At 40.9% G+C, this 16,811-nt stretch overlaps 1 protein-coding gene across 1 annotated transcript in view; it reads right to left on the bottom strand.

Annotated features, from left to right (window-relative positions):
- Positions 1-2,588: 2,588 nt before the first annotated feature.
- Positions 2,589-16,811, bottom strand: part of INPP5F (inositol polyphosphate-5-phosphatase F) — a gene marked incomplete at both ends in the record, with an annotated part of 39,587 nt that continues 25,364 nt past the window's right edge. Inside the window, 13 exons of the mRNA XM_084264691.1 lie at positions 2,589-3,726; positions 4,591-4,678; positions 5,431-5,559; positions 6,569-6,642; positions 6,741-6,812; positions 7,802-8,000; positions 8,520-8,637; positions 10,276-10,404; positions 11,207-11,327; positions 12,302-12,379; positions 13,388-13,512; positions 13,948-14,015; positions 14,941-15,120. Of these exons, the coding sequence (XP_084120817.1) occupies positions 2,589-3,726; positions 4,591-4,678; positions 5,431-5,559; positions 6,569-6,642; positions 6,741-6,812; positions 7,802-8,000; positions 8,520-8,637; positions 10,276-10,404; positions 11,207-11,327; positions 12,302-12,379; positions 13,388-13,512; positions 13,948-14,015; positions 14,941-15,120 (2,519 nt within the window). The remainder of the gene's footprint in view (positions 3,727-4,590; positions 4,679-5,430; positions 5,560-6,568; positions 6,643-6,740; positions 6,813-7,801; positions 8,001-8,519; positions 8,638-10,275; positions 10,405-11,206; positions 11,328-12,301; positions 12,380-13,387; positions 13,513-13,947; positions 14,016-14,940; positions 15,121-16,811) is intronic.

The raw sequence follows: 16,811 nt of genomic DNA, 5'->3' as shown, positions 1-16,811 counted from the left end.
GAAGCTGAGGCTGCTCCTGGATCCCTGGTAGGGTTCAAGTCCAGGTTGGATGGGGCTTTGGGGACCCTGGACTGATGTAGGGTGTTCCTGCCATGGCAGGGGTGGCACTGAGTGGGCTTTGAAGTCCCTTCTAACCCAAACCAGTCTGGGATTCTATGATCAAACTTAGCTCAGCACTGATGGTGTCAGCTGCCTTGCAGAGGAACAAAGTCCCTCTTTACTGGGCAGCCTGGCCAGAGGGCAGAGCTGGTGTGATGTCATTGCTGCTTATAGGACAGTTTATGCCTGTTGTCATGGGTAAACTCCAATACTGATGTATGAACAATTCATAAGCTAGAAGAACACGTGGCTCACCAAGCAGAGAGCAGTGACCTGATACAGCCCATCAGGAATCAGGCTCCAGGAGGAGCTGCCCCAAGGCTGCTGCCTAACCCATGGGTTTTTTAATTCTGGGAGTGGGTTTATAGCTCTTAGTGCCTGCCCTGCAGTCACCCCATACCTGTACAGATATTATTTTGGATAATAATGGCAAAGTACTTGACATTACCTCTCCCCCCTCCAGAACCACTGCAAGTACCAAGGCTCAAGCAGTTCTGAAGGAGTGTCCTCAACTGTGTATGTGTGACTTCCCCAACCCCTGCCCCAAGCTGGAAGAGGAGGATAAAGGACTTAAGTGACATCTGTCCCTGATAGACCAGCCTCAGCATCTCTAACTGCCTGAAGGAAGCCTGCAAAGGGGACAGGGGCAGGCTGATCCTAAGGATGGGACAAGAGGCACAGACAAAAACACTGGAGGGTCCCTACAAACATCAGGAAACACTTTTACATCCTGCACGTGGCTGAGCATGAGAAGAGGTTGCCCAGAGGGGTGGTAGGGTCTCCACCTTTGGAGACAGCCCAGAGCCTGGAACTGCTCAAGCAAGGGGGTTGGACTAGATGACCTCCAGCACTCCCAGCTTCAGCCAGTCCGTGATGCTGTCACTTGTCAAAGCCAGAGAACAGTCCAGGCACCCCATCCACCCCCAGAACCTTGCAGTTCCATATCCCTGAACATCACCTGCCAAAACCCATCTTTTGATTCCACTTTTTTTATTAAAATATCTCATGTATATTGCTCACATTAAAATACAGCAGGAGTTTAATTTTAAATATAACCACAAGTATAGACACTCAAAAAACCCAAACCCACATCACTTCAATAAACCAAATAAATAAACCAGACTTGTTTATCAAAGTCTCAGACCATGGGGGTTAGATGACAAGCACTTCAGACACAAGAAGTCCTAAGACACTGTACTACCCTACCCATATGACACTATTTCCTTGGAACACCACGTGCAGCCTATCTACAGTACATGGACAAGAACACGGAGGCACTGGGTCTATAGTGGTGGTTATAGTTATGAACCACAGCATAGTCAGATCCTGCTTTACAGGAGCTTTTGGATAATGTCCTACACTAGAATGGCATCACAAGGCATTTCTGGGAAAGAAGAATTTAGATAATCTTTTGACACACACAGATAAGGGTTGTTTTTTTATCTAGTTCCCAGCATGGATGCTTAGCCTTTATCCTGTGAGTATGCAAAGCTGGAGTTGGTAATGAATTCAGTTTGGATTAGATGCTGACAGCTATGCTCTAATGCAACACTGATTTTATGCAGCAGTACACTTGCCTTCTGGTTTAGATGTTGTTTTGGACTTCTGCATCTGGACAGTTAGAATAGAGCTTGAAAGTCCTACACAGAGGGACAGAACACCTGAAGGTCAGGTTGCTACACAAAGAGACAAGAAATCAGAGCAAACTGCCAGTGTTTGAAATCAGGAACAGAGAGAACATGAAGTTTCCACATGGCAGGACAATTAAAGGGTGTTTTGCTCCACTTCCCCTCACCTCAAGACAAGCAAGGAGGGGGAAAAATAAAAATCAATCTACAAACTAAATTTGCACTGCAGGATCACTGGTATTTCAGATTGGATCTGTCTCTTCACTGAAAGCATCCCAGGGTGTGTGGAAAGAAAAAGGAGAGCAGAAAAAACCAATTCTTAAGTTTCTAGTTAACATAATTCAACAAAAACACATCAGTTCCCATTGTAGAGGCACAATTCATAGAAAGCTGCATCCAAAACTTCAGTGGAAACAAGTAAAAATACTAGTTCAAAAAATAAATAAAAGGTAATTTACTGGTAGGTTGTTTTGCTGGTGCAGTGCAAGGTAAGTTAAGGTCACAGAAGTGCAGTATCACCTTTTTTAGTATAAATACTTTCTACATAAGTCAGAAGAGCTACAAAATTAGTCTCCAAAAATAACTGTGCAACACATTTAAGACAGACAGCATGCTTATTTAACCCCAGTGTCTAAGCTACCTGTTTAAATATGGTTTACCCTCCTTTTGTCTCAGCTGCCTGAGTGGATTCTGAAGCTTGGACAGAACCAAATTCATTTGCATCTCATCACTCCTGTAAACAAGTCACCTTTATTATTGATCCCAGTATTCAGTAGCAGTAGGTGCCACCGTGAGTCCTGATGTAACTCTTGGTTATTGTATTAAGAGCCACAACCAGAAGAACACCTCCTGAATCAGCAGCTAGATTTGAATTATCCTGGTCTGGCACTGGGTAAACATTTCCCTCAGTTCTTTTTGCTTGATCTCATTTAGAGCTTCTGCATCTGCAGGGCTTTTCTGGACCTTGGCCACAGCAAAGTTAATCCCTTGAGTCAATCCTGCTTGTGTGATGTTAGCAACCTGGACCATGGAACTGCGGATCTTAGCGAAAGGAGACACAGCTCTGCTGCTGCTGCTGTCAGCTGGAGAAGGGGTCGTGTGGAGTCCCATCTCAAGGTTCCCAGACAGAGATCCTGGGCTTTTATGGGATTTAGCCAAGTCAGTCCCACCAACAGCCAAGAGCTGAGGATTTGGCTCAGAAGACTGTACATCCAGCTTGGATGGCCTGGAAGGAATGTCTCTGATAGCTTCAGCCTTGTTTTCTGCCTTCTTAGATGTATTATTATTGCTGGTTTGGTCTATTATGTGATGGGGCTCTTGAGAACCTGCCTCAGCCTCCAAAACATCCAACATCTTATTCTGAGCATCATGCACAAACCTCTGGCAGTACACATCAATAGGTTTAGCAAACTCCATCTCTGCGTTGTCAGTGGAAGGTGTGGGTACATCCTCACCGTCCGACTGGCCAGCCTGAGACACGTGGATCTCAGAGGGAACGTGGATGCTGATGTTCATGTCAGTGCTGCTTATAGACTGGGAGCGACTGCCCAGGCGTGGGGCTGAGGCGATGATCCCACAGCTTGGCAGCACATAGTCTGCCTGCCCTATGTTCTCCAGGGAGTCTGTTAGCTGGTTGTCCTCATCCGACTTGGAATTCGTCAGGAAGTCATCTGAGTGGTATGAATCATTATCTGATACTTCTATGTCAGATTCAGTATGGGCTTTAGGATCTACCACTGGATTCTCTAGAGTTTCCAGGCTGCTGTCTGACTTCCAGAGGTTGACTTTCAAATTTGGCTTTAGGAAGTTGACTTTCACCTCAGGCTTGGTGAAGCTGCCCAGCTTCCTCAGGTTGCTGATGTTCACGTTGGATTTGGTTTGCTTCACTTTTTGATTGAGGGAGGAGAACTTGCTCAGTAAGTAGTTCTTGCCTTGGGCCAGGGACCCTCTGTTCTGAGACCGAATGCCAATGATGTCTTCATGAGGTTTACTGCTCTTCCTGGAAGGAAAAGGAGAAAAGATGTCTAGCACATGACCAAGGCAGTCTTGTTCATGAACACCAAGTATGTGCAGCCTCCTAGTCTGCTCCATAACAAAGGCTGATGTTTCACTAACTACATTACCCTTCCCTTATGTAATTGTACCCACCAGCTAATCAAATTCAACACAAACAAAGGAGGGTTGCTACTGAACAGCAGCCAAACAAGGGGAAAAACAAGGGAAAAAAAATGCAGGTTTAGATGAAACTGGATTTGCAGTCTCAGTATCTGTAACTCTGTACACTGTACCCAGCAGCCAGATTAGCAAGGGGTCTGCAGCACCTATAGGAGAGTAAGGTTTTCTTGCTGCATTTCCTGCTCTGCTGGGGAACACAGCAGAAATAGCAGCCCAATAACCCCATGCAGAAGGAGGCTAGTGCAGGATCTGTCCTAGCAGTTGTCCCTTGACAATTTACAGCTGTGCTACACACCACATTTCCTGGTAGTTCAAGCAGTCTGAATTGGGAGGGTCCAAAACAGCACAACTGAGCACACTTGAACTGGTAAAGCGTGCTGGACACCCAGCTAGCCATCCTTTCACTACAAGGACAGAGAATCTTGAGCGTGTCCAGAGAAGGGCTACAAAGCTGGTGAAGGGTTTAGAAGACAAATCTTATGAGGAGCAGCTGAGGGAGCTGGGATTCTTTAGTCTAGAGAAAAAGGAGGCTGAGGGGAGACCTCATCACTCTCTACAACTACCTAGAGGTGTGGGTAGCTAGATACCCACACTTTTAGGCATGGTATATATGACTTATCACATCCTGTAAGCTGGGAAGACAGCAAAGAAGTAGGACACAGAGGTTTCACATCATTGAAGTACTCACCTCTCCAGCTTTTTCTCAATAATGGGCACGTCTAATCCCATTGCTTGCTTTGTGATTCTCAGCATTTCTGCAATGCACTGAAGAGTGTCTGAAATCCAATTAGCAGCTTGTCAGACCCTTAAGAATAACCCTTGAAAGCCCATATTCTGAAGTCAGATTTGGTTTTATCATGTAATTGAGCTTGCTTGGTTTTCTAGGTTACTTTTTTCCCCTCAATCTTTCACCCTCCAAACTAGTTATACCCTCCAGGCTGCAATTCTGATTTAAAGCTTATAAAATAACCTTGAAGAATAGACTTTCCTTAAGCTCTAAATAAAGTGCAAGTGAATCCCTGCCACAATTTATCACTTGCAGAAGAGAAGCAATTATATTTATTCTATTCCTTGCTGACAAGACTCAGTGCTCCCAGTAAGAAGTTATTCCACCCCCCCTTATTAATATTCCTTTAATTTAGTTAAACAACAAGCAAGAACATTTCTAGGCACTGATTTCACTGAATAAATCAATTTCTTCCACTCTAATTAATTCTATAACTTTTTTGAGCAGTAAAGGTCTGGACATGGAAATGTCTCTGTTCTAGAGACATGTTGCTTTCAAGCCCTATCTGAAGCTTATTTATATATATATATTCACTCTATATACACTGAATGCTATATTCAGTAACACTGTAGAGCTCTCACAGGAAGGAAGCCATGTACAGGAGTTTTTGTTGCTTCCCTGCCCCTCCTAACTAAGTTACATTAAAATTTATCCCTAATTAAGGCCAATTAAAAAGTGTTTCCTAGAGAAACTTTGTTACACTGAATTGTAATTTATACTTTTTTTTCATATGAAACAAACCTTTTCCATCTTCTTCTGGGTTGCGTACCACAGCTCTGAGAGTGTGAAAATACCCACTGGTCTCTTTGTATCTGTAATGCAGCCTCATGCAGGAGAACTTGGGTTTGCCAAAGAGAGTAGGCTCAGGCCCTGAGAAATAAACCAGGAGATTAGGAATCTTCTTTAACCAAGCACTCAAACAGATATTGCAGAGACCATACCCAAGCACATGGAAGAGCTGACAGTATTTTTCAGTATAAATAGGTTTGTCTTTCCTTTAGAGTAGGATAGACATTCTAAAGGACAGGTTTTCACAATAACTAAACAATTACTCACAAAAAGCAATTAGGCTGTCTGTGCATGTCTATTGTAATCCAGCCTGATTGTTTATTACAGATCACCCTTTCAAAAAGGAGAGAGATGCTACACCTATTACATCCTGTGGTGTAGGGTATGCTCTGGCAAGGACCAGCATATATTTACCAAGTGGAAGGGCTGCAAGTTTCAATATTTAGACCCACTACTTTAACTCCTCAGCCTACTGCATTGTATCTGTACCATTAAACAGGGGGGGCTAAGGCATTTAGTCTAGATATTTTAACTATATTCTGTCCATCAGGATGTACTACTGAGCTACACAAAGCAGAGGTGAGGAAGGCCCTTCCACTGAACTCTTAGGAACTGCACATAGTTACAGAAGACTATGGCATCACTGTGTATTGTGTAACAGAGGGCTAAACTTCACTGGGGCAGGAAGCACACACTGGCACTCACAAAAGTTCCCTCCCTTCTCTCCAAGTCTAATGCCTTAAGTCAAAGGTATCACACCTTTAACAGTTTTCAGGTGAAAGTGCAGGATTTAGGCTGCATATGTTATGTACTTCAGTCAAGAAATAAGTTAATTAGCATAAGTGTGACAACAGTTTGAAAGAGGGACATTTTAGAACCCTTCCAGGGATCAAAGTTTCATTTCAAGCAGTAGCAAGAGACAGACTGAGAGAACAGACTCCACTCTGGCATCTCATATCAACAAGATTTCTAGCTATGGTGGACTAGACAAGATGTGCAACAAGTGAAGACCTGCTGTTTCAACGTATTGGTAGGATGCTTTGCTACATGCTAAGAGCATTCCAGAGACACCCAGTGACAATATTCTTACCTATTTCTATTTTTTCCAGGGCTTCAAGACTTAACCTTTGGTACTGATTTACCTTGTCGACTTCATCATCGTAACTAGAAAAAGAAAAGGATCAGAATTGAAAGCTTCCTACTGATCTGAAACAAAGCCACTCAAAATAAACTACAGATTGTAAAAGAAAGTGGTAACTTACTAGGCCACGTAGTAGGCAGAATTAGAAAGTAACAGCAGAACATCCACATCCTTATGAGTAGCATCAATGAGACTAAGGAAGGGGAAGAAGAATGAATACAGGGAAGATGATTATTTGCACAGCTGCAACTCATCCCCAGCATATTTTACAGAAAGCACATTACAACAAGAGGTTTCAGTTATTGTCTGTTATCTTGTGTTATCTGCTACCTCTGCAGAGCCACTGAAGAGCCAGGGTTAGGTGAGACTTCACAAGCCAGAGCACGATGTGTCATTAGACTCACTGGACGTGAAGCTGATCTACGTAAGCAACTCCTTCCTAAACCTGGAGTCACTTCACAGTGCAAACAGGTCAGCAGCAGGCCCAAAATAAAGAGAAAACCCACAAGCTGTTTAAAAGGCTAGCAGGGAAATGGAAAAATCTCAGGCTCAGATAGTGTGACAAGTCTGTGCATTCAAGTAGCACCCTGCTTCACTATTTTTAGATGCTGAGTTTTAAACCTGCAGAGAAACTAACCACTGCTTTTCTTTTACAGGGTAGCACACCTTGATGAGGTCTCCTTCCAAGTTCAAAGTTAAGAGTTTATGATCACAACTTTCCACAAAGAGAAGTCTAGGCTTTCCTACTAACAACTCATTCCACAAGAAGTTAATCTGATCCCACATGACTTTGAAGTCAGGTCACACTTGCCCTGTGAAGCTGTAAGGAGTAACTGCTCCTCAAATCTGTAAATAGGCCTTTCTAGAAGTGGTGATTAGAAGTTCTCTTCGTAGTGCCTACTGCATTTTAATGCATGCATTTCCAGGTGACATCTCAAAGGTAACTCCAGAACACACCATTTTTGTGGCACTTTGGTGCATGTTTAGAGACACTTCCCTTCTACAGTTACAAGTATTTGATCCCTTCCAGGACTCTTGACATTCTACAGAACTGCCCATTTGTATCCTGTTAACACATCAGCTGTCAAAATCATTTCACATCAGTAGTAATTAACCAAGAAAACAGGAATTAACAGAGGTGCCACAGTGGCAGCTGATCACTTATGACTTTATTCGACAAACCTTGGATCACAGTCAATAAGTGCCCATCCTCCATGGAATTTTTCATCATCTGGTAAGAGCAGTTTCATGTAGCTCTGCAACAGCTGGCTGATCAATTCCTGATGGCTCCTCAGGTTCTCCTTGTGCAGGGCTTCGTGCTCTTTCTCCTTTGTAAATATGGAGTAGAGATCCTCTGTTACAGGGATACCCTGCATCAAATCTAAAGAAAACACAGAGTATCAAACAAGGAACCAACCAACAGTTATGAGTTACACACAGCAATGGTCTGCTGGTTACTCTGCAAACTCCTTCCAAGTGTTTCCAGAAAATGGTTAGTTATTCTTTGAGGACAATTTTGTCTGAAACTGAAGACCCAGTAGGTATAACACTACTTCCTCTCACTGAAAAGCAATTTTTAGAAACACTTGCTACATAAGTTTAACTTTGTCTGATAACCAGATGTTAAAGGGCAGTTAATGCTGAAATGAAGTCAGGGGCAAGTTCTACAGTGAGTCACCCTGCACATAATCCCTCTAAATTGAATGTTGTTTAATCTCCAAGCAGATAATGACTGTTCCAAATGGTGTCCACTACACAGACATGATTATATATGCTCAAGGTGGTGTGTTTTTTTTCCCCCCCATGAAGCTTAAAAAAATTAGTCAAAAAGGTAAATATCAAGATGATTTCAATGGACTAGAAATACCAGAGTTGAACTTTGTCAAAGTTGTGTTCTTACCTATGACTGCTTGCCTGTAGGCATCCCTGAAACGATTCAAGTAGTATCTGTTTGCAGAATTAACTCCATCCTTCATTACTCCTGCCAGCTTTCTTTCACCAGTCCTTGTGAAGTCACCCTGTTAGAAAACACATAAATCATGAACATAGGCAGCTTTAACACAGCAGCCTCAGCTCAAGAGCTCAGCACAGAACAGATAACTCTAAAGTTATGTTCAAGTTAAAAGTTTCATACAGAGGTTGAAAATACCGATTTCTCATCCACCAGCACCCCTAAGTCCTCTGCAGGGCTGCTCTCTAGTGTATCATCTCCCAGCCTGTACTGATGACAAGGATTGCCCTGACCCAAGTGCAGGACCTTGTGCTTGTCCTTGTTGAATGAACCTCATGAGGTTTACATGGGCCCTCTTCTCCAGCTCCCTCTGGGTGACATCCTGTCCCTCCAGCACATCAATTGCCCCACTCAGCTTGGTATCATCTGCAAGCTCAACCTCTTTGTCAATGTCACTGATGAAGATATTAAATACTTTTCCCAGTACAGACCTCTTGTCACAGATGTGTCAGCTAGCATTAAAGCAGAACTTAAGACATCAGTCACCAGGATGTTTGAAAACCTAAAAACCCCAAGCAGCCAAGCAGCCCCTTATTTTCTGGCATTTAGTGTAAAAGGAACACTACCGGACCAATGGAAAGGCTGGAGCTCACTAAAAATGGTTTTCATCTTTGCTTCTGCTACTGAAACAAGACAAGCATAACACACTGAAGGAGAATAGTACATATCCTCAAGCAGAGACACAAAAGTTTCTAGGCCAGGGAAGGCTCAGAATTTGAATAAAAAGCTGTTTGGGGAGTTACACTTCATTAGAGGATTTTATTTGCAGAGACGCTCTGAACATTGGCACAGAGCAGTTTAAAAGCCAGACCAACTACTGTGAAGAACATTTCAAGCATGTTTCACTCAAATTAAACAAACATATCATGACTGAAGTACAAATAAATTTACTCCATAACCTTTAATAGCCAGTAGAGAAATCTTCTAAGTTTTCATCCATTCTGCTTGATCTGTAACAGAGTTCTGTGCCTTAGGCTTAGTTAGAAATATTTACAGTCAAGACAGGCATGTCTGGCAGGTTTTTATGATATTTCCAAGAGAAGCAGTTCAGTAGAGAGACTTAGAAAGAAATTTAGGTAATAAGCTTTGCCACCATAAAGGTTTTTCTAATGCCAAATAACAGAAATACTAAAAATTGTTCCACCAATTGCAGCTATACACACAAATTGGCTCAAATTCTGTGACTTTTCAAAGCAGCAGGAGCAAAGAATAAGGAATTCAGTAACCAATTTCTGATCTTGGTGAACAGACTGCATTACAGCTACTTTAGAAAAATAATTAGTATCACCCTGCCACCTACATAGGCTGATCTTTAGTCCTTCAGAGTAATTTTTAAGTACTGAAACCATGCTTAAATTGAAATAGGAGTAGTGCTTAATAGATATCTTATGCTTTTAGCTCAGCTATGCTTTGTATCTAGACACAAAGCTAAGAGAATGAAGTTAAGCTACAGCCAGCACTGTCAGAGGACACCCAAGTCTTCCCCAAATCAGAGAAAGGTATAAAACACTGAAAGACCTATCCCAGAGACAGAAACATGCAATGTTTGGCTAGCTGCTACATATAGAAGAACTCTTCATTGGACTTAACACCTGTAAACACACCATCATCTTCATCAGAGCAGGTAACACTCTCCACTCTTTACCTTTAAGGCTGCTGTGCCAGCGTACTGCCGGCTTATGGCATCACCGTTGTTTGCCCACATTATCTGGTAGATCCTATTGCACTTCACAGGCAAAGGCTGTTCAGGTGGCATCACACCCAGTTTTTTGAGCTGGAATTTAACACAGACATTAGTATAAGGTTCAAGATCACAGTAATTCTCACTACCAGAGCTTGATAAAAAAATAGAAACACTTGCCAAGCATTTAATTAAGTTTCATATGACCTGAAAAAGGAACTCATTCTGCTAACTTCTCAGGTTAAGTTAATCACTATTAATTAATCACTACTTCATTGTTAAAATGTCATCTTGCTGGACACCTCACTAATATTAATCACAGGTATAGGAGTCAATCTGCAAGAGGAATTAGCTGAAGGAAAACAATTTCTGTAGTTTACTCAAGATACAGGAAGTGTTGCTATTTTCTGCAGAGAGCTGTCAGAAGAACAGTCATCACAGAACTTAACATGGATAAACAAGTTAATACATTCTGCTGTGAAGGTAGTCGTGACCTCAAAGGTTTGAAAACAAAAAGTTAAATCTCTTTCCAGTTACAAGAAAAAAAGCAAGACAGATTCTTAATCTTCTGCTTCTATTTTCTTGGGGAGGATGTCTTATTTTTCAACTTTATTCCTGCACAACTTAAAACTAAATCAAAACAAGAGAATCCTCTCCCAGGTGTCATCAAACAGTCATTTCTTCTCTGAAGGAGAAGAGGCATCACTGTTTCAGAGTTATTTCAGTTACTTTAGCTGTACTTCTTACTTTCAGCTTCACGGCTCTCCAAGAAATTAGCAAAGATCCCTTTCAGTACAGGTTAGTTTGGCAGTTTTCAAAGACACAGATTTCCCTGTGAATAACGATTAAGTTCTGAGCTACTCAGCACGTGAAAAAGTACATTAGCTATACATGCCTGCTGTTCCATGACCACTCTTGCAATAGCAGCCTGCACAACATTGGTACGATCCAGACAGTCCATGCAGTTAACCCGAAAAATTCCTTCCTGCTTACAAATCACACCAGCTTGGTCAACCCTTTCAACAGAAAAACAGAGCAAGAGCATGCTGAGATTTAAAGCCCAGTGTAATTTATCAGCTCCTACAAAGACTGAAGAGTTTTCTATATGAAATACTGTAAGTAGTTTCCCCTCATCACCTCAGCCACACCCCACTCAGAACTCACTACTCTTGTTCCCACCTATCCTCCTCTCTCCTAGGCTAGATATCCTATTGGGGCCATAAACTCAGTATGTAATCAGATGTTGGATTCATATAGATGTGAATATTTACATATAAACACATACACAATTAACAAATATATTCATATATGTGAATAATAGGTAATATATAATTATATTTTAATGTATTAATATATTATGTTCTATATATAAGAAACATATATATTACATCACATCTATATGAATCCAACATCTGATTACATATTGAGTTTATGGCCCCAAGAGGATACCTAGTCTATATATAGGCTACACCTAGCCTATATATATATATACATATATATATAAAACAAACCTTCAAGAGAAGGCACCTAATTTTAAAAAGTTAGAAAACAAAAGGTAATGATAGGAATGCTCCACACACTATATATCACTGAACATATGTTAATTGATGGCAGACAGCAGCCAAACTCATTCCCAGAATGCATGAGCTTTAATCAGTACAAATTAAGCAGTGAAACATGCCTACTGCTTTCAGCAGCAAGGCTGGCATTTGAGGGTTTGCAGGGCAAACACAAAGCATTTCACAGTAAATATAAGAAACCCTGAAGTGTTAACTGTGGTAAGCCTCAGACAGAGAAGTGTCTGAGAATTTTTGCTGTTCAGTGTGTACAACACCAGCACTGCAGAACAAACTGATGCACAAGCTGGGCACCGAGACAGGAACATAAAACGTGTCATTCATGACAAAATTCAAGGCCTCTGGATAACTACTGGTTATTGGGGCTTTTTCTACAAATATTTCATACTAGTCTAAAAGAGCTGAGTACCTACCAGCACCACTTCATGTCAAGAATAATATCGTGAATGGCATCAGTCAGTGTTTGAACATTTTCAAACTTCATTCCTCGGCTAAAACACAGAATTTCACAGAGGTTAGTTTCAACTAGAGTAGTGATTTTTCTTTATTTTATATTACTTGCAATGTTAACACACAAAAAAGTGTCTTGGCTGAGTGAGACACATTCTTTCCCATAATAGACCTGGTGGTGCAGGGGGAGGAGTCATTTCCAGCACTGTTTGCTATTCACTCATGCTCAGAGGGCAGAAACAAACCAGAGTTTTACAGCAGCCCTTAGGGAAAGGGCAAGCAGACAGAACAGGGAGCTCCTTTAAACAAAGGGGTAAGTATCAAATCAGCTCATAATGTCAACAGTCCTATAAAATAACAAATCTCAAATGCCATTACTATTCTGAGAGAGCTTTCTCTTCCCTCCCCCTCTCAGGCAGCATCTACAGATGACATACTTATTCAGTCAGTAATACTTTTCCAGGCCAGATGCAATCCCCAGATTAAGTTAGGAAATGGAAGATTAGGACAGTTTTCAGCCCCCCCATATTCATACTCAAGCAGCCTGCTTGAGGGAAGCATGAGGAATACATGCCTGTGTGATAGATCATATGCCTGAGCACACAAACACTGACCCAGACTGTGCCAACATCAGAGCAGAGGCACGAAAGCAGCAACTATTTGTTGGAATCAAATAAAATCCAGTGTATTTTGTAATGGAAAACCAGGGTAAGTGTCCTAAAAGAGCCCATCCTATGTTTATAGAAACAAGCAAGAGAAACAGAAGAATGAATGGCTTGTAGTAAGGAATGAAGAGCAGAATGCTACATAGTTTGCAAAGCAGGTCAGTTGCAGCTTTACATCCACAAATGGCGTGTTTAAGGAAACTCTTGCTTAAAACACATAACTTCTAAGCTCTGCCTAATAAATGTTTGCTTTAGTTTACAAAGTGTATTTTCCCTATGTAAGAGAAGTATTTCATGTAGAAGTGAAAATGGCTTTTCCTCCCTTCTACTCTTTTCATGCTAATCAAAAAAGATGCAAAGTAACATTTTTAAGAGTTTTCTTACCAGTGCTCATGGAAGTCAAAGGAGACATAAGTCAGATTTGCATTGTTGTACAGAAGAACTTGTTTAAGGTAAGCATCTCCAATAATCTTCTCTCTGCCTGTCTGATCCACCAAATTAATAATAACCTGTTCAAAAGTTTAATTAACACTTGTCATTTGCTACATGACTTGCTTAGATATATATCTTAGGAAACAGCTCAGGAGTTAAGATTTGTATGTAATCTTGCTCAAGGTACAATCTTAGCTAGACTGTACTTAAGATCAAATGAGTTTCAACAGTTTTTTGTATTAAAATTCAGGTGCACAGGCAAGCTATGAATTCAGACAGGTACACAAGTGGGAGTCCCACCTTTAAGTTATCACCAAGGGGTTTTTTAGCCATTACTTACATGGTTACTTGAAAAAAAAAAATAAAATAGTACAATTCTATTTATGTTCCCCCTTCCAATCCTCAAGCTTAAAAAAAACACAAGCCATATCATCAACAAGAAAATAAACCCTAAACCCATTAACTTTCATCCCCTGTGTTTTCAGAAAATGATTTTTTCATGTAACACCCACCTGCTTTTTGTAGTTTTTCAGCTGTTCTTCAAAGTGTGCACGGAAACAGGACACTGTTTCATTTTCACCTATGAGGCAGAGGGGTGTGAGACAGAAACAGCCCTTTCAGCAACAAGTCCCCTCTGAAGTATTAATCTAAACTCAAAAAACCCAAGGTAGCTTCACTTCAAGCACTCTGACACACAACATAACACGCTGCACAGAATTACTTTCACTAGTCTTCCATTAATTTGCTGGAGTTCAACATCGTTGTTCTATTACTGTAAGTACAGGAAGCACCAGTCTTAAAGTCTGCTTTCTTTTTTGTGCAGAGTAGATTGGACAAAAAAATAGCTTTTCATAAGCTTGTATAATCCTTCCACATATGCACTACACACCCACATTAACATCTCTTTCAAAAGAGGATAACTTGTATTTGGTTTGCACCTTTTGAAAAAGCAAAGCAAACTGAAGCACAAGAAGAGTGTGAATTGCAGAGGGAGGCACGCAGGACAGGAGGATCCTCAAAGGGCTATCCAAGCCTCAGAGCAAAACTACTGGTAACTAAAACCCAAAACCATCATCCAGCTGATTCAAGGCACCACTGATTTCTTAAAGTCTCAATTCCTAACTAAATCTATCAAATTAAAATATAATTCCTCAGTATTTTTTTTAAAGGTAATCCTATTAGGAAAAAAAAAAGAACAAAACCAAGAACTGCTCAGCTCTATGAACTGATGTCACAGCACAAGCTTTCAGCTGGAAGTGATGAAGTATTGCTTCCAAATATCAGGGGAGAGATGTGTTATTTGCATTTTCCTCACCTTACTACTTTAAATTTCAAGACAAGACAAGAAGTCAGAGCTCTGCATAGTTGCTGTTAAAGTAGAAGTAACCTGACTGAAGTCATTCCTGGCTTCTAGAAAGTGCCATTAAGAGACTACTGGTAAAGCAACACTACAAACAACCTATTCTACAGAAACCCCAATCTTTAGGTATTCCACTCATACTTACTCTTGTCTAGTCGAGGCCGTGGGTTATACCTATATCCAACCTGGCTCCAGAAAACAGGCACAGAGCCTCTTGTTTGTATAAATGAAAGGGTGTGATTATGAACATGGATCAGTTGCTCCGTCTCAACGTAATTTGCCACGTTCCCATTTTTATCAACCCCTCTTCGCTTATACCGCATTCCTGGGACAAAGGAGAATAATACTTAATTATCTACTGGTCAGTTTGAAACATTAATAACTTTTATTACCATTTTTTTTACAGTGGTAACACAATGAGTTTGAGCCAAAAGCCACCATCAGCATCAAAAGTCACTCCTATCCCAGTCTAAGCCCCAAAAGCTGCGTTGGCTATTTGGACAAAGTTTATTCCCTGACATGCTACAAGCAGGGGAAAGTAAATTGGCAGGGTAAGGTAGTTCACTGGTGCTATGAAGTCAGATATATCTATTCCACTTTACAAGACACATTACTTCCTGTTGTGTGAAGCTCAGCAGAACTCTTACTTTAGGTTCATGGAAAATAGCATCCACTACAGGGCACTGAGAAACGCTTCAGTTCTTGCAATAAGAGATCCCACAAGCAGCCTGAGAAGATCTGCATGTTCCACAAAACAGACAGCTTTTCACCCTTTGTTTTAGCCTGCATAACTAATTCTGCCTACCCAGGTTTTCTGCCCAGCTGTCACTGATTATACAGAACAGATAACATTTGTATATAGAGGTTTCTGTAGCCTTCAGCAAGAGGACAGTATATGACTTTCAGGAAGGATGCAGGTGGCAGCTAGAAAGGGAAGGACTGTGTAAAAAGGGTTGGGGAAAGATTCAAGGCCATAGTTTACAGCATGGAAATTCAGTTCCACAGAACTCAAACAACTCTGTTCTTAGTCCTCAAGTATCACTGGACCAAACTTCTGAACTGAACCTCATCAGCACAAGTTAGGGACTATGGGAGAGAAGGGATGAGGTTTGAAACAGAGAACTGAAAGGAACATAAAATACCTATCATAGGGACCTTAATAGGGTCACAAAATGTTGAGGCAGCTTTACAGCACATAATCAGAAGGGGACATTTAGGCTAAGACATCAGACACTATTTAATCATGTCTGGTCACTAGCAGTGGCTCTTACACCAAAACCCAAGCTAAATCACTGCACAGGAAACTTCAGCTCCCTTACTTTTTAAATATCAACTTTTACAGACATTAGGCTCTTATTCTCTTAAGCTTAAGAGCAGCTGTCTTCCTTTGTCTTGATACATTTCATTAAGCTCTTAAGCATGTTGATCATTTAGCACAGTGGTTATTTAATGTCTTCTAAAACCTAACAAACTCAAACAAGCCCTCTAACAAAGAAAGATTCAGTTTAACATAGCAGTATCTTAGGCTTCCAAATCGGTGTTTCCTCTGCCTTTTTGGGGGGAGTCAGGTGGTGTTGGTTGGTATTATTTTAACTGCTACAATTTAGACATGAAAATATTTTGAATACTTTGCTTACATGATGTATTAAAGACTGAATTCAAACACACAACTTAATCCTATGGTTAGTCATCACAATATTTGATCAGTTTACTGAAACAATCTTTTTGAGTCAAGGGAGAAAGTTCTACACTTTATGCCCCAGACTGCTTGCAATGAGATGATCACAGTGTCACAAGTAGTAAGAATGAATAAATAAGCAATTTGCCCTCTGAGATTCAGTTTCTATATCTGTAAAAACCATTTAGTATAAACAGGGCATGCTGCAAACCAGACACTACCATGAAACCCTCAAATATTTACTCTGAATTGTTCCAAGAAATAATTTTCCTGGAAAACAAATGAAATGCCCTGAAGTTAGCTGTGGTACAAAGGCCAGCCCTTATCAGCTCACCAGT

Source organism: Gallinula chloropus (genome assembly GCF_964237585.1).
Source record: "Gallinula chloropus genome assembly, chromosome: 5".
Classification (NCBI taxonomy): Eukaryota; Metazoa; Chordata; class Aves; order Gruiformes; family Rallidae; genus Gallinula; species Gallinula chloropus.
This window is presented reverse-complemented; position numbering and strand designations above follow the sequence as displayed.